The 23,795-nt window shown below is 38.7% G+C and overlaps 1 protein-coding gene across 2 annotated transcripts in view; it reads right to left on the bottom strand.

The window, feature by feature from the left end:
• CUNH8orf34 (chromosome unknown C8orf34 homolog) overlaps positions 1-23,273 on the bottom strand; it is a 133,296-nt gene extending 110,023 nt beyond the window's left edge. For both annotated transcript variants that reach the window (XM_039379850.1, XM_039379851.1), the window contains exon 1: positions 22,751-23,273. In XM_039379850.1, the coding sequence (XP_039235784.1) occupies positions 22,751-22,819 (69 nt within the window). In that variant the 5' untranslated portion in view covers positions 22,820-23,273. The remainder of the gene's footprint in view (positions 1-22,750) is intronic.
• Positions 23,274-23,795: the final 522 nt, after the last annotated feature.

Here is a 23,795-nt window from a genome sequence, read left to right as displayed (position 1 = left end):
CACTCCAAGACTTTCCATTCTTTTTATACAAGTAGTGGCATAAACAATTACGTATAAGTGAAAACAAAGCAAAACAAGCTTTCAATTTCAGAAAGAGAAATTTAGTTTCAGAAAACAAAAAGGAGAAAATATGCCCAGTCTCATGTCTTGTGAAGATATTATCTTCTGTGATGTGATTTTTGATATCTATCTACAGTGAACAAAAAACCCCCAGGTGTCTTTGGTTTCAAAGTGGAATTCCACAGGGAGAAATTAAGCTACTTACTAATCTTAGAATTTTTAAAGCTATGGAGAGTAACTTCATCTAGACTGTCTCTCACCAAGGTAGGAGAAACACTCTCATATACATCATACAAGAAAAATCCAGAAATCAGAGTAATTCACATTTTGGTTGCTTGGCAACACTAACAGCAACCCTTTCTTTCTTTCCCTGCCAAACAGAACTAGTGACTATGGAAAGAACTAGAGACAATGGAAAGATGTAATCTAGTCCTTGTAATGGACCACCATAGCTGCAGGAATTCCACTGAGGATCCTATTACCAATGGAAAAGTGCCAATCTGTAATAGCTGACTTGTAATTTAAATAATTTCTCAGAATCATGGTTTGAAAATTATTTTTCTATCTTAGATTAATAAAAACAAGATTATGAGAACTGAGATACATGCACTGATTCAATAAAAATTTTTAAAGACATGCAGGGGTGACAATTTACTAATAATACATTACAAAACTAATGTAGCACTAAAAAAGTTAGTACACAAAAAAAAATTTTAGAATGCCTACATGTCAATGTACGACAAAGGCTACTTGGTTGTTGTCTTTGTAACTGACTTGGTTGTAACAGGAAGGAATAATCTTTAACTAACATAAAGAGATCTAATAAATTAAAACTGCTTACAGGATTCTTTACCTCATTCTGAGACCTAGTAATAAAAATAAAGAACATAATCGTACAAAGTAGCAAAAAAAAGTTCTATTTGAGGTGATGTGAAATTGGATCCTATACAAAAGGACCACTTTTTTTATCGACTGTAAACATATTGATAAGACCTGAGTGATATAACGATCTGCACTGTCCCAGAGAATAAACAGTCCTTTTCTGTGATAGCAGTTAGAAAAGTTTAAAAAACTGTAGATATAGGCTACTTTTACCTATCTGGAGTAACAAATTGTTGTACCAATCCTTTACAATTAAAGTGGAAAAAAAAAAAAAAGGAAGTAAAATTGCTGGAATCCTCGCAAACTGAAAAGAGTATGCAGTTCAAAAAATACTACTTTTTCTGTGTAATAAGCCTCAAACTGATTTGCCTCAAGCACTTTCAGAGCTGTCATTAAAAGTAAATGCAACTTAAAATGAACCCAAATGTGACTCAGATTACAAAGCCTGCCATTAAAGAATGACAAAGCTCTTTACTGCAAGTATTCCATTGCAAAAGGGGAGAAAAGAAGCTCTTAGGGATCTGCTTCTCAAGCTGCTCCAGGCAAGGTTTGAAACTGGTCCCAACTTACCACTTTCCATGGAGTTCCTGAACTCTGGAGAATGTGCAAAGAACAAATAACAAAAGCAGTGAGGGTAGCACCAGAATAGCTGTGTAAATCCACATTCACATACAGGAGGTGTCATCTCTCTTCCATATCCTTCTCCCATACACACAGTGAGAGATCCCAGAAGTAAGATCATAACTCCATGACCCTCACTACCGCCCTCCTACCAATTTCTGCCACCCAGTTCATCAAGGGACCTAACTCCATCTGCACAGCCCCCAACACATGCTCTTCAAGTTCATGCTTCCTTTGAGACTTTTGTAATCCCCGTCAAATTGGCGATTACATGGAAATATGTTATCTGACTGTTGCTTGGCTATGTCATGAGGAGGAGGGGTGGAAGGGGCAAGAGAAAGAAAAACAAAACCAAAACACACACACCAAAAAAAAAAAAAAAAGCTTCAGACAGGCAGTAACTGTACTTAGTGAGCGCTCGGCTCATTTTCAAGTAAAAAACATATACTTCAGTGAAGGTGAAAAGACATTACAGATTATAAATGCCTATTAAGGGGTATTCTCATTTTATCACCATTTGCTAGTAAAACTAATTTAAACTTCTGATTAAATTACCCAAAGTTTATTTGATGATCTCATCTGTTGCTTGGATGACATCTTAATAGACAGCAGGAATAACATACTACATGGTAGTCTAAATATACTCTTACACATTTGAAATGTTTCAAAAAAAGATGACAAAAGTGAATGTATTAAATAAGAAAAACTAAAGTGTACAGGGTACAAAAATAAAATTCCTTTTTGGTTAGCAGCAGTCTGATCTGACTCACAATGTGCTAAGTAGGCAAGGTTTCACAAGAAAAAGAAAAGAAAAAAACCCAACTATTCTCAGTGAAGACGCCTCTGCATTAAGAGCAGAATGAAAACGGCACAAGACCATTGAAATTGAGAATCATTTCTTGATGAAAAAATCATCAGATAAGTTTCAATTACGCATGAAAACAGAAATGTAAGACACATATATCTCTTAGAAACATTAATTATACTTTTTGCATTTCTGGTTGAAATTTCTAAGTGTTCTACAATTCAAATAAGAAAACTATGTTCTTCTGTGTACAGTGTGCCTTATAACAATAAATAAAAAGCCAGGGCAGATTGGGTGTCCATGCTGCCAAATGAACTGTTCACTACCCATAATCTCTCTCCTCCTATCTTCTTTCCACTGCTATGTCTTCCTTTCACTCCATGTCCTTTTGTCTTTTCTATCAATAGGACTCCTCTCAGTCTCTTCCTTCCAACTGTGTAACAAGTGAGGAAGCCTGTTCAGATGTCAGTAATTATGAAATCCCTGTGCACCCATGAGACACACTGGAGCACAGAAAAGGAGTGAAAGGGAACTTCCATGGTTACTACAGACTAGGGTGAATACATCAGTTTCTGCTGCTTCCCCATTATATTGCTCCAAATTTGGTTCTGCCTTGACTGAGGGCAGAATGAGAAAGAATGGCAAGATGATGTAAGCTCTGTCAGTTAACTCCTTCAAGAATTTAACCTTGCATTGTGCAAATCATTTCTACTTTCTTCTGTAATGGTAACTTCACATGTTCTTACATTTAGTTTTACTAAACTATGTTACATAGACTGCATTAAAAAAAACCAAAACAAAAACTTGTACAAGTCGATTTGTGGATGTTTCCAAGAGAGATTCATGCACACACATTGATGAGGCTGTAAAGGATCTTGGAAAAAAAAAAACAGGTCTAAAGTAGCAGCTTAATATATTAATTCTTTATAAAGAGAATAATCTTTTGTTATTGTACTGTCCTGAGGTCCTCTATTAGTTATTTAATGAAGGTTCAAATTTTAATTTCCTTGTGACTGTCCATGCATTTAATACAAATGAAACAGTCTTCACAGTCTATTAATCATGGGCCCAATTACAAGAAAGTCCTAATTAGCTATGTCTAAACGTACCTATCAGGTTATTAAGTTAATTAAGAGACATTCTATCTTGCCCTGTAATTGGCAGCAGTAACTACACAACAATGACGCGTTTTAACTGCAGAGACTTCTACAGACTATGGCACAGCATGCACAGATTTTGGCTCTATTATGCTCTTTGGTCACAGTTTAGACACTTAAAGTAGATAAGAGTGAACTGCCCTCAGAAGATGTCTGTCTCTCTCTCCTGACCGAACAGACTAGGTGGCTGAGGTTTAGATGGCATGCATTTCCAAATTAAGTCAATTAAATACAGCAAGTCTTCCCAGTGATGTCAATGGTGATCTTGTTAATAAAGAAGTCAAGAGAGGTTAGAGGGCTCCCAGTTGACTAGTCAATGTGTATGTCCACTTAGGATAAGGATAAGAAGAATTGCTCTCCTGGCTCCACTGACTGCATATATATATATATACACACATACGCACACACACACACACTCTACAGTGGAGCTTGGACACTTAGAAGATATCTACATTTAGGCTTCCTAATCACTTCCTACAGGCTGTAAATAAACAAGGAAGATATAGAATTGAGAGAAAACTTGCGGAATGAAAGTAGGTTTAATAAATTTTTTGTGATTGACACTTTTTCCTTCAGAATTCCTTTCTGATTTCTGCAGTAACACAGCAAGGAAACAAAAGGTTTTAGAAGTATACTTCAACATTATTCTTACTGCTTAAATTAAGAGTCTGAAATTCTCAAATGACTGCAGCAAGGTAAATACTACTTCTGCCAGAAAAGATTATTTTCTATTGAAATAAATGAAAAAATACCACCATCCTTTTTTTTTGAAAATAGCTAGGCTTCAAATCTTCTCAAGCAATTTAGAACTAAAAGTAGTAAAATCACATTATAGATTATAAACAAAATGGACTTCAACATATTTCAAGTGTTCATAAAACGATCACCACATCTCCCATAAAATAAAGTACTCGACCCTAAATAAATTTCCCCGTAAACACAATTCACATGCCCATACCATAATAGTTGTTTCAAACTAACCATGGTAGAATAACAGTTGAGAGCAAACTTCTATAGTATTAGTCACCCTATTCAGCTTTCTCGTGAAAATATTCACACTTTTACCTGGAACTGACTGAAAAATTTTCAACCAATTCTTTATTTTTTTTTTTTCAAACCCTCAACACTACTCACTGCTGCCATTTCAGACAGCTGTGCAGCTAATTTAATATCACAAAATTGCACTACACAACATGGAACACAACCCACAGAGAAAATACTTCGGACATTGAAGAAAAGAGAAAATACAAAGCTGATACAAGTACAAAAAAATGTGATGAAAGTACAAAGCCCTAACTCTAAGGTGCAAACAAAATTCACCTAAAGGTGGCACTGGTAGGGAAATCTACAGTAGGGACTAGTAGACTACTACCATTTGAAGTCTCAAACTGCTTTTCTAATGTCTCAAATCAGAGTAATAACTGATATACAAACTTTTGTATGTTACTGATATGTAAACTTTTGGTTCATACAATGACATTAATAGGAGGAAGTCTAAAAACAAACAATGAATAGCTAACATTCTTTCTTAAATGTTCATCTACAAAATATCTGTACCAATTCAATAACAGACGACCAATTTTTGGGGCTATGTTAGTAACCAATTTTCAGGGAGAGCCTGGAGAGCAGAATGGAAACAGCATACTTATTACACTACAAACCCTTTGCAAGTCAGTTCCTTGACTTGGATGAACTAGCCCTATTTGATATAATTCCAACTCATGTATGTAATAGTTTATAAAATATGCATCATTGATCTTAATTAGTAACCTAATTAGAAACCTTTTGCATGGATGAGGTCTGGTGGACAATTCCAAAGTTTCACTGAGTAAGCTCATGACAGTTTATTCAACTCCTCCACACACATTATAGCATGTAATACCTACCTGAACCTCTTGCTATATCTTTTCACTTACTTATCCTTTGAGAGTTTTTTTCCTCTTATCTTATTCTTAATATTTCAAATATATTTGTCCCAAATATATTACACTGCTCCTGAGTTCACAAAATAGCTTCAAACACCTTTGATCTTTGGCTTTATTACTGAAATATTTCCTTTCTCCCATTCAAGCATCCCAGACAAGAATGCTGTCAAAAGGGAAGTCACTGCTACTAGGTTACTCTAAAACATTAACTAATTCTCAGTAAAAGAAGAAAAGGTTAAAGACGTGCTCTCGGATATGCCAAGCATGGCAACCGTTATCACGTTTTCTTCCGTAGTTTTCAAATCATGAAGATTTTCTATGATAGCTTACACTTCTTTCTGTAGGTCTGTATCTCTGCATAACAATCTCATGCTTGTGAAATTATGCCTACCATACCATTATCTGAACTCAGTATGGATTTATCAAAGGAAGGTAGTTCAGGTTATTGCAGAAACACTGTAAGGTTTCCCAGAAGCGTAATTCAGAAATCTTCCTCAGTTTTAATCCACTCTATCAACCACTGGAAATCTACCCTGAAGGCTATGCACTTCACAGTTCAGCCAAAAGAAAATGAAAACTGCTGGTCTGTAGGATTTACATCAAAAGGAATACTTATAGATAAAGGCTAGGAAAGACTATTACAACCTGGACTAAAATTACAGCCATAAAACAACACTGACTGCACATCACTGCCTTACCTAAAAGCTAACTCAACAGGCTAGAGCTGATCTTTCTCTGAAGTAATCTTATTCCAATAAGATTGGGATCAGCTGAAGTAATCTTATTCCAATTTCAAGGTCTAAGGTGAAGTCACTTGTTCCACCATGTTCACTGATTCATTACTGCAACGGTTAAAAAAAAAAATAATCTCATCATATTTCCAGTTTAAACTTCACTGACTTAGCTTCAACCTTCTGACACAATTTTTTTTTTCTGAGGGAGGGTAATGCTAAAAACTAAAGCAGCAGGTATTTTTGTGGCTACTCTAGGTTGGTTGACCCCAGATAGCAGCTAAGCACCCACCAGCCGCTTATTCATTCCCACCCACCACAGCTGGATGGGGCACAATACCAGAAGTATGACATTGATAAATTTGGTCTAGGAATTAAAAGTGTCATTCTTACTACTTAAAATTCCAGATTTCAATTGTTAATATTTCCAGCAGAAGACAGAGGACCTAAATCTGGAGTTACGCAGCAAGCAATTATTTAGTGCAATGCTAGTGAAAGTCCTAGTCCTATCTAAAGTCATAAGCAAGGTGGACACTTGCCTCAGCCATTGCCTGAAACACCCTCTAATCCCCCTGCTTGCTTCACTGTACTGATAACTACAAGGTGTGCACTGGGGCTTATTCCACCAACAGTGGCATGGCTTCAAAGCAAGTCCTGTCAAATCAAGTTTTACAGCAAACTTTAGAGCCACAAGTTTGATAGCCTGGTCCTGTGCTTTTCTCTCCATTTTACATGCTCACTACTACTCTTCTGCCTATTGTACACATAAAGCACATACAAGTGACTAAAAAGACTACATTTTTGTAGAGAGCCACAAAGCGCTTTGAGGCAGCATGAATCTACTATACTTGCACTAGAGAGTAACTGCCTTCCATGCCTCCCATGAACTCCTGTGGCATCTGCCAAAGCCCTGCTAAGAGCACAAGCAACTGGAAGAAAAAAAAGCCAACTTCAAAAAAGCTTAGGACTAAGCCATACTCCAAATAAATTCACAATGCAAGTAAAGATTATTTTAAAATTGCTAAGATTATCTCTGAAAAACTGCACAGTAACACCTGCTTTTAACTCTAGCTTGACACTTGAGACCTAGCTAATATTTCAGACATTGCTTTGTACTTTGGTTTTCAGTACTATGGATAAGTTCATAGTATGTGGGGTTTCTAGATAGACACATAGTAATACCCATGCAGTGTTCAGTCCTAACAATGTGACTAACAAATCCCAGACTCTATGGAAATTTCAGCAATTTGGCTTGTAACTAAATGCACATAACAGCTTGGATCGCATCCTCAACGAAAAAAGGAGCTTTGCATTCTTACAGGATTATATTTACTCAAGTTATACAGGAAAACAAATATGAACAAATAGGAGATGATGTTTTAAAAATTTCTACTGCCCAATGTGTGTAGCCAAAGTTAACAAATATTCTGTGTAAGTTCTATGCATTAAATTTATTATAAAAATTGTTTTCATATTTTTTTAATTTTGACCAAGAATTTTTAAACTATTCACATGGAACTTCAATAATAACCAGCAACTACAATGACACAAAATAGAGAATGTGAGTTACCAGAGCCCAAGGCAGGGAAGTTCTAACACGGATTTAATTATCTTGACTTAAACTGCTACCCTAAGTTTGCTCAGGTAATGATCACTAAGTAAATGCCAAAGAAATTAAGAGATGTGCCCTGATTGTTAGAATTTACTTAAATCATGTCATTTGGAGATGTTCCTTTAGTACAGCAACTAACAACAGTTGGTAATACGCAGTCTAATTACAAGTTCTATTCATACACTTTGAATAGATTAATATCTATTCTGATACGCATCTTAATTTCCTTTTATTTACCTGTGAGAGATTGACTTGGTCTCTTAAGACTTCATATCAATGTTGTAATCAGCTTTTTAAACAGATCTAAATATTTAATATGCACCAATACAACAGAGGCTCCTGAACTGGAAAGGTCAGAATTTGTTGCCATAGAAAAATCTGGAAATTAATTTTCACCACAGCAAAATATAAAGAGTTATTTTACATCTGTAAAATTTATATTCTGCAATTGTAGCTGAAATTCCTTAAACAAGACTAAGGAGTGTTTTTGATATAGCATTTTAAGAAGACAGTGAAGTTGTTCCACAAATAAGCAGTTGTTTGATTGACCTAAAGCTACTTGCATTCTCTTTTCCCCCCACAGGAAATGTCACACTGATTTGCTTTTCACAGGTAAAAAGCCATGCACAGTATCTTGTCAGAACAATCACCACCTGCAAGCTCTCAAACACCTTTGAGAACGCTCAGTCTTGTTCAGTTTGGTTCAACACTGCTCATACTCTGCTTTTCTAACTGCAAGTAGAAACTATAAAAATCTTTTAACTATTACAAGTAACACTTTTCTATTAGCAGTTATTTTAACCTGTGTTCATTTAAATGTAGATGAGGCTTTTTCCTAATTACACATACATTTGACCTTTGCCATTTGGAAAAAAACCCAAAACCCACAATGAAATTGGAATGAAAAGAATTGGTCTCTTTAAATGCAAGAATACAGGAATCTTTTGCTATCAGTCCACAGATATAAAAAAATTTGATTATAAGTGCATGAATTAATAATATTCTGATAGGTATCTAAATAACTAGATTAACTAATAAAAAAAGAAGTATTGTCCAATTTGTTTCTATAATATAGATCTTCCTGCATTTTGTGTACTACCATCTATTAAATTCTACCATATGATACTGGCAACTATTTTATTTCTAATAATGGATATCAGCATACCTGTATTTATGTTCAGCCCCAACTGGGAAGACACCTTAATAATTCCAGTTCAATAGGAAACAAAATCCACCTCTGATTGGTTCCATATGGACTTTTTATCATCCATCAGTTAAGCCAAAATCACTTGTATGATTTTCCTCATCAGCCAGCAAGATGACTGAAAAAAGTATCATTAAAGTTTCTCTAAGTTCTGAAAGATTTCTAACATTCTCTGCCTTCATGGATAATCTCTTTATTTCACGTCAAATTAAAATAGATACTTCTGCTGCTCAAGGCAAAGAAATTTCTGAGAATGATGACCCCATCATAGTCAGACTAAAAGAAGAAAACTGAAGATTAGGTACACGTAGGGAAAAAGACATGCAGGTGTCCATTTTGATCTTAACAGTACAGGCTTGAAGTATTCAAGTTTACAATGCAGCATGAACCATGAAGGATCAGGTATGAGAGACACAGTAGCAAAATTGCTAGGGGAAGGAAATGTTAACACTGAGTGCCTTGAGAAGTTATAGTTACTGTCTCTAAAAGTGGCTCAGACTTGCAGAACAACCCCCTGGCTGCCATCTGGGATTCTCCTGAGAAGCAGGCCCTTCGCGTGCCAAGGTTTCAACACGCAATGATCTGGCAAGGCTGAGGTCTGAGCCCAGGAGACAACGCAGCCTACTGAAGGCGAACAACATGCGGCCCAGTTGAGCGCTCCTACAAAGCAAAACCTACTCTTGCAAAGGAGGCACCAAGGTTACCTGCTGAAAATGCATGCTCCAAGATCCCCTCCACAGATTTACTTGCTTACCTCATTTACTGGTTTTGTGCTGCCTTGAAATAAGACCCAAAACGCTTCAGGCAGAAGTTCTTGTTTGCAGTATGTCTACAATTTCTACCAGTAGGGTACCTTTTTCTTGTTGCAGCCAGCAGGTGAAAATGCAATATAAAGATGGCAGGGGTTTTTAGAAGATAATTGATCTAACTACATATAGGAAGGATAACCTATTATATTCGTTTTGCACATCTTGAAATGTGAAAAAGACATAACCATATTCCCTAGAAGGCATGGAAAGAGATAAAAATGACAGACATAATTCAGTAGTTATATGAAGAATAGCATGGATACCTAAATAATATTTAGCTTTGTTCATATAAGAAATACTGTATTTCAATCCTGCATTATGTAATATCAAAAATTCAATCTAAACACTTGTATCAAGACAGTCCTACATTAAGTTATTTCCACATCCAAACATCAATTCCCAACGCTGAAACACAACTGCAACATACTGTATAGAACTGTAACTTGAATGCTCTTTTTTTCACCCAGGTTTGGCTACTAGAATCACAGAGCCAAAAAATACCTTTAACCAGTGTACAATTGCAATTAAACAAGTGATGTTACAAAACACAGAGAAAGATTAGATCACTATCAGAAAAGACAAAAGCCTCTCACTCTACTGCCAGACTTCCAGAACCGGTGTATTGCAAAGCATGTCGATTACTCTGGAGAACTATGAGGAAGAACAGATTCCCATACAACTTCTGCACAGAAAGAGTCACTGGGAGACTTGCTTCAGACAAGACACTTCCTTCTCAGAGGCTGGATGTCCTATAGTCATGCCCAGAAAAGATAACTTCAGCAAAAGACAACTGATGAGCAGAAGTAAAAAACCAGTGAGTCTATTGAACTCTATGAGGAAAAACACCAAACTTTCTTGAGAATATATGATAGATATTAGAGTACACCCAGGCACATGTTTAACAGAAGAGATGGTCTAATGCCAAATGCATAGTTCTACACGCTCAGCACTACACAGCTGCACCAACACTGCAGACAGTTTCAGGTTGGGGCTGTAACTGTCCCTGGACTAAAACAACACATAACTGGGTTTTGTCCTATGCATTTTTAATTTGGATAAATTTCATGTTTGTTTTTCACATCTCATTTCCTATGTTAATAAAAAAGTAGGCTTTAAAGCAAAAAAAAAACCACACCACAAACACTTGAAAGTTTGGTTTATAATTGCTCATACAAACTTACTGTGGTTCATTTTTATACATATCACAGTAATCACACAGACCTTTAAAAACACATTCTGTAACACTTGTTCAGCCTGACTTCAAACTTGAATGTCATTATTTGAACCGTTTTTGTATAAAATACGAAAATAATCCTTAAGTAATGGATCGAACACAAAAATGATCTAGCTGGTGGGAGGCAGAGAAAGCATTATGCTTTTCTACCAATATTTATACATATATATTATATTATTGACATATATCAGGCTCATGGAGTCTTTTGATATCACAGAAATCCAGAAGAAATACACCCAATATTCCTCTGAAAGCAGGACAAAGAGATGCTCCGAGAAAGTCTTCTTGATTACTGTGGTACCTCTTGATTATTGTGGTACCTATTATTATAAGGACTTATGAGAATGGCGAGATCCCATTTTGTGTAATACTAGAGTAAATTTTCAAATGCTCAAATATTAGACAAAACCACTGCATAACTAGTCATGGAAAATACCATTCAAGTATTTTTGTAGTACAGCTGAGAGAGCCTGTAGGAGCTTAACAGACATCCAAACTATAATTTCCATCAAGCCATTCAGCCAAATGAGCAAGTTCAGTTAATCAACTCATCACAAAAATCTGGTGCTTTAACAAAATACGTCAAATTATCAGACCTAAAGGTTTAAAGGAGCTGTGTTTTTCAACAGGAATTAAAAAAAAATATATATTTTCACCCAGCCCTAAATCGTACATTGCTGACAATCCCTATCCAAAAATGATTGCTATAAATTTTGCATTCTCAGACCTACTCATATCTGCTCATCAATGCGTCATTATGAAGAAATTTAAGGCAGCATTCATCCTGAGGACAAGCACAAAATATGATATATGAACACTTAAGCTGAAGTATAAGTGACCCACCTGCTGTTAATCCTATTTTTGAACTTTTTCTTTTCTACCTCTCAGTATGATAACAGAATTTATGGCTGAAAATTATATTCATTCATTCAAATGCAGATTCATATGTAAAGCTACTGAAAAAAGATGAACAAAGTATATAGTTTACCTTCATGATTTGTCACATAGATTACTGCTTATTTGTTTCGTTAAAAACTTACTTGCATGCCCAAGTCCTTGAAAAATCCTCACCTAAGTAAGTAACGTGAAAAATCCGTGCTAGCTTTAAATTGCAGTTGAAAATGTCAATACTAAGCTGCAAAAAAAGCCTCTGAAATGAGAGGATGTTGGACACTATATGATGGCAATATTAATGCCACTTTTACATAATGCAAAGCATAAGTATGAAATTAAAAAAAATATTATTGGTCTCTGTGTACCAAAAATATAAGCTAATGAATATATATTTTCCCAAAAGAAAAAATAGCATGAAAAAAGAATTCATAAAAAAAATGAGTTCTAATAATTACATCCTATGAATTAACTTAGTAATATCACTTTCTAGGTCAAACAAAGTAACTTCAACACATAGTTTTTAGAAATAAACCAGTTTTACCTGTCATTTGCACTTTGATTGTCTTCTTCATGTAAATTGTCACTGCAGATTTAGTCACCATGCCCTCACTGACCTACCAGAGACATGACCTGCAACATCCATAAGCTATCCTCTGGTTTAGGTTTTCAAAACAAAGGACTGAAGGACTATATTTTACAAGAAAGCTAGTGGATATTTAAGGAAATACTACTGTACTAACAATTTAAAACTTTCTACGGGTGGTAATGGTAATTTTTAAGGACAAATAATTGAATTGTACATAGAACTGGAGTTAAGCCCATCATTTCTTATCAGACACTTCTACCATCAAGACTGCAATGGTTTAGGCAATTAAAAATCACTTTATTTCTAGAAGCTGAGATCTGGGAATTTTTAGAGGATGTGACAGGTTTTTGGGTTGTAGAGCTATTTTTAATAACAGCCAAAGCATTATTAGTCTCATTTTCTTATGCTTTTTATTTAGAAAACAATGCCTGTGAGTCACTGGTGTACGTTTTAGTTTGTTTCTGACACTGCAAAGGAACTTCCCAGCCCTGACAGCGATTGCCCTATTAAAGCTTCCTGATGATTTGATTGCTGTTTATTTAATATTAGACTAAATCTGCCTGGTTACGAGTGAGGGCCTTCCTCTTGTAAATCAGGGTCTCTCCAACTGCAGCAGGGCTCCCCATGAGAACACAGTGTGATCACACAGATCACACTGCAGCCTTGAGACTTGTCTGTGCTCTGAACCACCACACTAAGCAGGGAAGAAATCAATTTTTTTTTTTTATTGTGTGGCACCAATTAAAGAGATTAAAAGCACTACCAGACACTGACGTAGCACAAAGAAAGAAGAGAAAGCAGAAGGACCATAATGAAGCTAAGGGCCTTGCTGTGAAAACTCCTAAACCATGTGAAGACTGTAGGACCCAGAGTGGTTTGCAGGCTCTGTGCAGAAAAACAAGACAAAGAAAGGGGAAACACAAGCACAGAATAATACATGATAATGCAGCAGGACAGCAGCAGCAGAAGTAGGAGCAGCAGCCAGATAACAGACTACCATTTCAGTATCCCAACTACCATATATTTTATTTCCTCTCCTGAACTCTTATCTTTTTCTTCAGTGTTTAAGTAAATATTAACTGGATCTTCACTCTGGCTAACTTCATTCTTCTAATCTTTTTTTTCTATAATCATAGGGAAACATAGAATAAAATAAATTCTCTTGAGTTTCTTATTTACCTTTGCTCCTTCTTCTTCCCTGCTTTTTCTTTCAGGTATTCCTCCTTCACAGAGTAAGAAATCAAGATTAAATCTGTTACTCCAGCAACTTAGTCTTCTATTTGTGTGTATCTCCTCTTTGTTCCATACTGATAAGTCTCTGTCCAGTCTTTATCTCCAAATAGCTTCACTATCTCACACTTTGTGTTAGACTACCTAATGGCATTATTCTGAATCATGGCACACTTAGGAGGAGCTCTGAAACACCTTTTAATTTTTTTCCTGGAGGCTCTACATCATGCAAAAGTATGTGTCTTAGAAAGATACTCAGTGAGTTGCAGCCTGTCATTTTTCTGAGGTTAATCCTACGAAGAGTTCATCCTCAGCACAATTACGGGTGGTGGTTCATAATGGCACACCCGCTCGCATCTGCAAACCTTGGTTTTCTCCTCAGCTTCTGTTTTCCTGAACATCTCTGCTTTGTGCTCATTAGGTAGGAAGGACAAGATTCTTCAGACTGCTTAGGAAGATGAATTTCCAGGTCACGTTGGGTGTAGTGTATTGAGCGTTTCATACCAAACTGCAGTGGACATGTGCAGTTAATACAATGTGTCTGAACAGGAACACACAACACCTGCCGCATTTACACAGGATCTCTGTCCAGCACACATGGAATTAGTAGGTGTGTCCCAATGTTTCAGAGCTCATGCACATGCACACATACACATTTCAGTCTGAGAAATCCCAGTACACCCAGTCAGAAATCCAGGAATCTTATGCCATGTCTCTCTTTTCTTCTTCTTCCATCTCTACAAAACTATCACAGAATCTATTGCATAAACTTCTTTTCTTCCAAAATGCCCTGTGCATAATTGCTTCCACAGGTTCTCTTCAAAGGTCAACTACAGTTGAAACCACCCTTCCTGTTCAGTTCTGTGAACCATCTCCCATGTCTCCAGAAACAACTGCTTCAATTTACTTAGGCTTCTAGGACAAATTCTGTTATCAACAATACAGAACAGCTTTTCTGCACTAGTGCACCAAACTTATCATTCAGAATTCCTTTTTTTTTTGAGATAGATACCTGACCAGAGAAATATTTCATGATCATCAGTTTACTTATCACTCATACAAATGTTAGCAGAGGCTCAATGCCTGTCAAATTGGAGTGTAACTCCTTCTTCATGAAGTTCATGGCACAGCAACCAGTGTTAATAGTAGTGATAAGTACTTTAACTCCCCAGCAAATGTAGCCCAAGCAGTATAGACAAGAACAAGTACCAGAAGTATGAGTCAGACACTGCAAAACATGCATATTCTTTAGATGATAAGAAGTTATATTTTCTCATATTTGTCCTGTGATTCTCACCCTTTGGTTATATTCTTAGCAACTACAAGCACTTGAACCTTTCCTTAGAAAAAGAAAGTACAGATGCCAGGTAACCATTTCACTGAAGATTATAAGAAGAAAAATAGAAAAGAAAAAGAACATGTTGGCAATGTAGCATTAATCTTTGTCATCCCACCCTCTTCCCATTCCTATTCCTTCTCACTTTCAGGCTCAGTGTATTCATATGTTCTGCTTCTTCCTAATTCATTCAGCCATCCTCCCCAATTATTCAATTCCCTCTTCTGCTCCTTCACAGAATCGACTGGGCTGGGCTCCATGACTTTCTCCCAACTTGTGGAGAACCGCACCTTTAAAAGGCAAGATCCATATGAAGCTAACTTCAGCACATAAGCTTTGCAGATCGCTTATGCCCATTTAGCAGCTTGCTACTGGAGAAAAACACAGTTGTGCTTACCTCCTTCCCCTCACTCTCTGGCCACGTACATTTTCTGTCCCGAGTCACTGCCATGGTCCTCATCAGACCACATAGTGACCCACTGAGCTCAGCCAACTGAACATTTTTCACTTCTTTGCAGACTTCTTTTCTTGTATTTCATATTCCCAAACTTGGTAACCGTAGTATGACACAACTACCAGTTCTGGAATAAGGACACCAGGAATGGGCAGCCAGCAATGAAGACGAACAGGACCTGCAGCAACTGGCTATTAAATCAGCCTCACAGCCTGCAGTTCTGAGTACTAAACTATCAGAGTGTCTGAAATAAAACAGACTATGAAAGGTGGAAAGATCCATTTAAAAAGGCTCCAACACAGCTGAAAGACCTCATCATTCCTGCCCCAGAAAACAGCTCCTCCAGAAGCCAACAAAAGAGCTTGATAAGTATATTGTACCAGCCACTATAGAGAAATCTGGGGCATGAATACATTGATTTCATTCATTGAATATTGTGGGGAGCTGGGAAATGAGGAAAGAGAAAGGATGCTTCATGTAAATACCCAATACACAATAAGAAGCTAAGAGTTTCCACTCTCTGTATGGACAGAAATTTTATAAGAGGTGGCTAATGTAAAATAGCCTTCTTTTTATCAAGGGTAAGCAAGTTCACATGCACTCCTCATTTTGTATGGGCATTTCTCATAACTGTAAACAGAGGGGCATCACCTGACATTAAAGTTAAGGCTGTCAAAAATGTGTCTGTTACAAGCTTGTTGAAAGAATATTACCATCTATACTGAGAGCATATATAGATGTTGGATTGTCTTGGTAAAGGCATAGGTGTGCATTTCAAGTGATCACGCTCTTTACCTATGTCCTAGGATTAAACTCATGAATCCTTGTTTCTCCTATGAAACGAGTACTGCTTTTCATCACCTTCAGTAAAGTTTGAAACAGCACACCACCTTAGTCAGGAGGCCAACAATTGGCTGATGTTGCTTTCAGCTGGTTTTTAACCATTCCTCATGGTTTCAGGCAGAGAAGCCTCTTAAAACAGAAGATACCCTTCTGTCATACTTCACAGCTAGTATGACATTTCTTAGGAGTATAAGAAAGTGTGCATCCATGCAAGAGAGATAATACAGAACACAGAAAACAACATCTAATTTCTATCTGAATTATTACAGACATTAAAGTGTTTGGGTAATCTTTGTTCCAAAAGTTGGTGAACATAAAAATACCTGAAGCCACCTTTCTAGTCCAGAGGTAACAAAGTATCTCCATCACCTGCCACTCATACAAAAGCACATTTCCCAAAAAAAATTAAACATTCCAAGATTTAAAAAAATAATAAATAGAAATCACTACAAAAAACAAACAAACAAAACCAACCAAACAATCACTAGAAAATTGAGAATGAGAAATTATTGCTCCCCACTTCTTCATTTGCATGAACAAGAGACAAAATGGAAAGTACCAAGTGGGAAGAAAAAACATTGGGAAAAAAAAAAGAAAGAGTAGTGATTAGACCTTCAAAATGTGAGGCAAACTGTAAAAGAACATGCTGGTGATATGCTCTTAAAAATTATGTTTCTAACTCAATTTTTTAACACTTCCATTTACAAAGTAACACTTCTAAAAGAAGCTAACATTAATAATAGTTGTCTTTCTGGTGTGTTTGTTAAAATAAAGAAGCTAACTAAGAAGCCCACTTGCTGCAGAACAGTAAAACATGCTTCCTTATTCAGGAACAACATTCTTTTCTTAAACCCAGATTCCAGAGGAGAGTAGAATTGAATGCATCAACCACAAAGAAATTTCTGATGACTTTTGCATCTTGTTGGTCACCACAAAAGCCAAGTAAAAACCATAAAGCCATTGCTCATGAAACTGTTAATGGAGAAGGGTGTGTCCATAGTTTTAATTAGGGTTTTTCACTTCTTTTCCCTTGAAGGTAACTTTAACAAGGCAACTATCAGAATGTACAGTGAATTCTCCAAAAAGCAAAGGACATGTCTACACCAATTTTTCCATTTGACTTTCATTCCCCTTAAGTAGGTCTTAAGCACACATCAAGGCTACCACAATGCCCTACTGTAGCAGGAAACAACAAAAATAAAAATTAGAATTTAAATGCGATTCCCTACCCCACACTGTGTAACACTACAGCATTTCTAGATCACTACTGGTTTCCACACATCCCTTGAAAAACAGTTAACATTGGCTCCCCTGAAACAGGGACTGCGAGGCTGAAACAATGTCACCGGGTAATCAGTTAGTACCTAAAATTATGCTTATGATGTCTAAGTACTGAAAAACTTGGCCTTCCAAAGACTCCATCTAGCTGCTTGAAATTAAATGCTTCTGTAAATAAATTTGTATCATCCAGAATACAGACTCTTTCACACTAGCAACAGAATCTAACCATTTAAGTATAACACCAAATGAAAATAAATATTATCTAAGCAAGATCAACAGAAAAGAATTCTTTGAGTGCATCTCTATCATTCACATTGCAGATATTGCAGCTTAAAATTTAATTTGATTCTTTGAGAAGTCTTAAACCGGTAAATAAGACATTCAAGTTGACTATGTCTACATTTGTATATTTAAGAACCAAGGGTAAACATCGCTTCAGAAGACAGTCCAAACTCCAAAAATTCATACCCGAACTTTGACTAAGTCAGTCACAAGATGCACCATACTGTTCATCACCAAATAGGTTAAGGTTTAAGTCAGAAGCATAGTTATTTTATTTAAATAATGGAAGACAGTGCATAATATACACCAATAATGTTATGTCATTTAGGGAAAAAAAAAATCACAAATTAAAAAAAGTTTATTATATTTGCTGCTGTTACTTTTTCTGCTAAATGAGAAAAGCTAAGGGTGATATTATGAAAATAGCCTTTATGTTGTTTGAAATATAAATTACAGTTCTAACCCCATATTACTTGGAGGAAAAAATCTCAAAGGTAACCAGAGGTTTGGTATGTTTATTTTGAGAAGAGTTATTTTGGCTTTTTATAACTGAAAGAAACCACAGTTCTCTGGTTTGCATAACAACAGTGTACCTGCTGGATGCTTTTTAGTTGCAGTTCTAGAAATAAAAAAAATTCTGAAGCACTAATTTTATCTCACAGTTCTTGAAGATTTATTGCAATCTGTTCTTAAGAGTGCTGATCCAGCTTTCAAATTCACAGAAACTGTCAGGTTGCCCAAATAAGAACACAACTGGATGCTAAAGAGATACAGGCATACAGAAAACTAGATATATGATACAGGCAGTAGGATTATTCATTGAGATTATTAACACACAAAAAGAATTTATTGGATTGGATGCCTGAAACACAAAGTGGGTCAATACTTCACTCAGACAGAAATGAGTGGGTGCTGATTCTGAATATTCTGTCCCAGCCAATTTTAGGCATACACCTCCTGTTCACATTTTAGAAAGATGGAAAAAAAAACAAAACAGTGAAGCTTCATCACAGAAATAATTCATGTTTAGAATTCATGTTAGCTTCCAAGTTAATGTGAAAAAAAAACCCTTAAAAAAATAAGGTAGTGCTATGCTATGTGTTACCACAAAAATCCCAGAAAGAGGCATTTCTAAAGGGCATTCCTCAAATCCAAAATTGTCTAACCACAGTATTCTCTTACAGAAAGATGTCTAAGATTTCAAAAGCAAATGGAAAAAATCCTCCCCCACAACACACAAAATCTACACAGAACAGAATAAGGCAGCTCATGAAACCTGACAGAATTTAAGGAGTTAACTTCAGACCTTACTGTCAGCACTAACAACACCTGCATGCCCTGGAGCATTTAGGAGTTGACTTATAGGTTCACAGGAATTTCACCTGCAAAAACCTTAGACACCTGAAAGATGAAATGGGAGAGACAGTTTTGAAAAGCCATGACTTAGAGACCTACATTCACCAGGGGAAAATGAGGCTGAAGTATCAAAGTTGCTTGCAATCTGTTTTAAATCTCAAAATTGACAGTCTTAGATATACACACTAATTCCCACCCACCTTCCTTCCCACCTCTAACCCATAAACTAGAATTTAACTAGTAAAAATGTTTGGAATCAAGTGAATCTGTGTGTTACCGTTCATAGCTAAATGGATAAGACTTCCTACTATCTGCTAACAGGTACTGGTAGTCAGTAGAAGACCAATGCCTGCTGAGTCAGCTGAAGCTCATTAATTCTTTCTCCAGGAGGTTATTCCTCGCTTTTCCTTATAGAGATGGAAACAACTTTTTAAGCAAGGGAGAGCCTAAGGTCTTTCTGCATCTCATGTGTCAGCACTTCTCTTGAACTCTTTCACACAAATTAGAAGCATAATTCAAGTGCCACACCATACAAAACTTAAGCAAAGACATTCTTAAGTAGATACTGCTGGTTAGTGAAGTACAAAAAGCCCTAGCCACAGTAAGAGAGGGCCACAAATACAGGACAGAAAGGAGAAAACAGACACCACTAGGATAACTGCAAGCAACTGGAACAGAATGACCAACTAGCAACGAGCAGCAACTACTGTTACTGACTGTAATGCAGGGAAATTGTACTTTATCTTCAATAAACCGCCACCTGTTCCATCTGTCAGTTAACTGCGCCTGTGCAATTGTCTTAAATCCATGGTGTAAAGTCCTCCTGATCACTGACCCTTCATTATGCAAGTATGAAATACAATCTATTTATGCATCACCATCTCTGTCTTCATCTCAGAAAGCCTGCAGGTTCACTATCCACATTCTTCTTTCCTGTGACTGCCTCCAATTATCCAGTATTATTTTTTGCACTCCTTAAAATGTTGACTTGAGGCATATATTGAGCAATTACAGTCACAACCTGCTCAGCAAATAACACTGCAGAAAATTGAATCCAAGTTTGTTGTGTTCTGACTTGGTATAAGAAAAGTAGTACTCACTGAAAAAAAAGATAACTGTCATCCATGACAAGTGATGATTAATTAGCATTAAAACTAGAAGTGGTATAAGAAAACTCTAGCTGTTCCTGAATGAAAGACAAAGCACAGGTCTCTTTTCTCAATGTGTCAGAACTTTTAGACACATGAAAAACTGATGTGTTAGTGAATATATCTGACTGCGAACACATGGTATTCTTGAAACACCACAATGAATATATAATAGGAATACTAGTATAGAGTACAAGCTTCATCCTATGCATAGTCTTTGATCAATTCCCATCAACTTCAAATACATGCCTTCCTCTTACTAAGATCAAGCACAGGTTGTATATCTACAATAAACTGTTGAGATCAAAAAGTACATCACCAAAATGAAATATGTAAGTAGATTTTGAACAGCTAATCAGGAAGTGGAGGAGATAACAATTACAATCCTCTTCCTCCCACTGTTATGGATTAAAATAACTGTAAACAGCTACAGGAATGCTACACCCCTATATCTTGAAACCACTCACTAGTATTCAGGTCTAAGTGGATTTCTCACAAAAAGAAATAGTACACTATTACAGGAGTACACTAACAAGCAGTAGACAGTCTGCAAGGTTATGCAAAGAGCCTTTCACAGATTCTTTCTATCAAAATGAAATTCCAGTGATTAGTGAAATATGTAGTGATACATGAAATGCTGTAACAAATACAACTTCTTCATCTTTCCCTCCACCATTGATAACTAAAGCATCCCACAAGAATCTAAACAGCAGATATGAGCATCTTACACTACTGAGAAACTAGGTTAAAACACCAGGACTCAGAACAGTGATGTCAAGTATTTTGTTTGAACTTCAATGTGCAAACCAACGGGTTAAGGAAATTTTGAAGAAAATGACAGCTGCCAAGGGCCTAACCCCTCAATAACCCCAAAGCATTTAATTCCCATTGAGATATACAAGAGTCAGTTACATATTGTCGTGGTTTCACCCCAGCTGGCAGCCAAGCACCTAGCAATTCTGCTGATTGAACAGTCTTTTATTCAGAAACTGAACCACGCAAATATTTCATTTTTTATTAATTCCTTAACTAGAAAAATCATCTGCTGTTCCCTAGTACTCAGTTACTGTTCCATCAAATGGAGCTTTATTTATTGCAAAATAAAAATACCTAACACCTCTGACACTGAGCTAACATAGTCTGTTTCAACAACCTCAGCGCACAAAAAATACAAAAACATTAATGAACAGTTTTCTAACAAAATTTGAACCTTTTTTATGGGCGTTGGCAAACGTTACCCAAAATATACACTGAAGACGAGGCATCCACCACACCAGAATAAAAGAGATTTCATATATAGTAAGCTTGATTGAGAACAAGTTAAATACTGAAAAAGGGAGACTTGTGCCTTGGGATAACACTGCCAGAGTATAATATATGTGCATTTAGATGTGAAAACTGCATGAGAAACAGGATGATAAAATGGTAATAATTGCGATTGCTCTAGTACCCTTTAAAATTCTAAGTATTCACAGCATATGCACTGAAATAGTAAAATATGCACATCTGTGCATCTACAAATCCAAGCAAGTGCATAGTTGTAAGAAAACAGAAAATCTATAGCAAAAATACGGTTCCCAAGTGTATGACTGCAGATAAAAATTTCAGAAAACACCATCGACATGGACTTTTCGCAGGACAGAGTTCTTCCCGAGTGCCCGAGTGGGTTTCCCGGTGGGGAGGCATCCATCTCTCCGTCACTGCTAGCCGGTCAGGGAGGGGCAGCGCCTCGGGGCTCGCCCAGTCCCCGCTGCTCAGCGCTGCCGCCCTGGAGACGGGGGGTTTGGAAGTGCCTCCTCCCCCCGGCCGCGCGGGGCGGGTGCGGGATACGCCGCTCCCCGTGGCCGGACGGCGGGGCCTGGCCGCTGTCCTGCACCGCGGGGCTCCGCGGCCGCCGAGGCGAGGCCAGGCGGACAGCGCCGATGGGGCGTCCCTGGGGACTGGGGCCGCGGGTGGGAGGGCGAAGGGGCACCTGTTTCAGGATCCGCGCGGGATCGTGTGGAGCAGAGGGCGGCGCGTCCGTGGCGGGGCGAAGAAGCGGGGCACATCCGCGGGATAGCCGGGAAAGGAGGGCTGCGCGATACTCCGGCATTCGGAGGGGCGTGGAAGAGGGACACGAGGGCAAACGCGTGGTGCGGGGCGGCAGTGCACGGCAAGGGGCACTGCCGAAGCAGCGCCTCAAACTCATCCTCGCCCCTGCGTTCACCTGGGCTGCGCGGGGAGCCGCGGCCACTGCGGGGACTCCCCCGCCCGCACCGCTGCCCGCCGGGGAGGAGCCGGCCGGCAAGAGCGCACCTTACCTCGAAGAGGGGACCGATCTTATTCTTCTCCAGGTAGGCTTGGATCCTGGTCTGCTGGTGAGACGCCATGAAGAGCTCCGGAGGCGGGGGCTCGAGCTCCTCTTCCCCGGCGGCGGCTGCAGTCCCTCCGGCTGCTGGCGGCTCGCTCCCCCGCCGCCCAAGGGCTGCCACAGCGGGAGCGGGCGGAGGCGCTGCGAAAGTCCCCGGGACGGAGCTAACTCAGGTAACCGGGGGCGGGGGGGGAGCCGGGTGCCAGTCGCCCGCTTAGCTAGGCGCGGAGCTAGCTGCTCTCAAGGAGCGGCGGGCGGGCGCTGCCTGGAGCAGAGCATGGTGCAGGGAGGAGAAGCGCTGCAAAGGCGGCCCCCAAGCCCGCGCCGCTCCGCGCTGCGAGTGTCTGTCAGCCCGTCTCTGTCTGTGTGTCTTTGCAAGGCAGCGCCTTGGTTACGGGAGCGGCCGCGGCTGGCGCTGCTGCCCTCGCCACAGCGCCGCTCCCGGAGCCAAGAGCCGGGGGCTCCCGTCAGCTCCGCGGCCGCCGGCGCCCGTTGACGCCCGGGCTCGGCGCACAAAAGGCGGGAGAGGGAAGTGGGAGGAGAGCGGGCGGGAGGCGGGAGCTGCTCTGCCTCCTCTCCACCGCCGCTCCCCTGCCCTCCCGGGGATGGGCTTACCTCCCGGCGGGGTCGCGTTCCCCCGCTCCGCGGGCGCTGCCTGCGCGCCGGCGTTTTGCGGGGACCCCACCTGGCTCCGATCCGCGGTCGGGCGTGAGCGCCGCGGGCCGCCCGGCGTGAGCGACCTCAGCGGCTCATGAAAACTTCAGCTGGTCGCGGAGAAGTGAAACAGCTGACAACAGGGAATGGGGTTGCAGGGACTACAGCCAGCACTTTTCCTTAATTTTTGTTTAGATTATTTTTAAATCTTAAAATGGTACCGTTCTTGTGATGCCAATGAAATTCCGAGTTAGCGACAATGGGTATCTCAATGCAATAATTGGAGTAGCTATGCAGGTGTATCCTGGTCTCAGGTTGAGTTCCCGCAGGCATCCAAGAGG

The sequence above is a fragment of the Pipra filicauda genome, unplaced genomic scaffold, assembly GCF_003945595.2.
Source record: "Pipra filicauda isolate LSUMZ 115617 unplaced genomic scaffold, ASM394559v2 scaffold177_size2800117_pilon, whole genome shotgun sequence".
Classification (NCBI taxonomy): domain Eukaryota; kingdom Metazoa; phylum Chordata; class Aves; order Passeriformes; family Pipridae; genus Pipra; species Pipra filicauda.
This window is presented reverse-complemented; position numbering and strand designations above follow the sequence as displayed.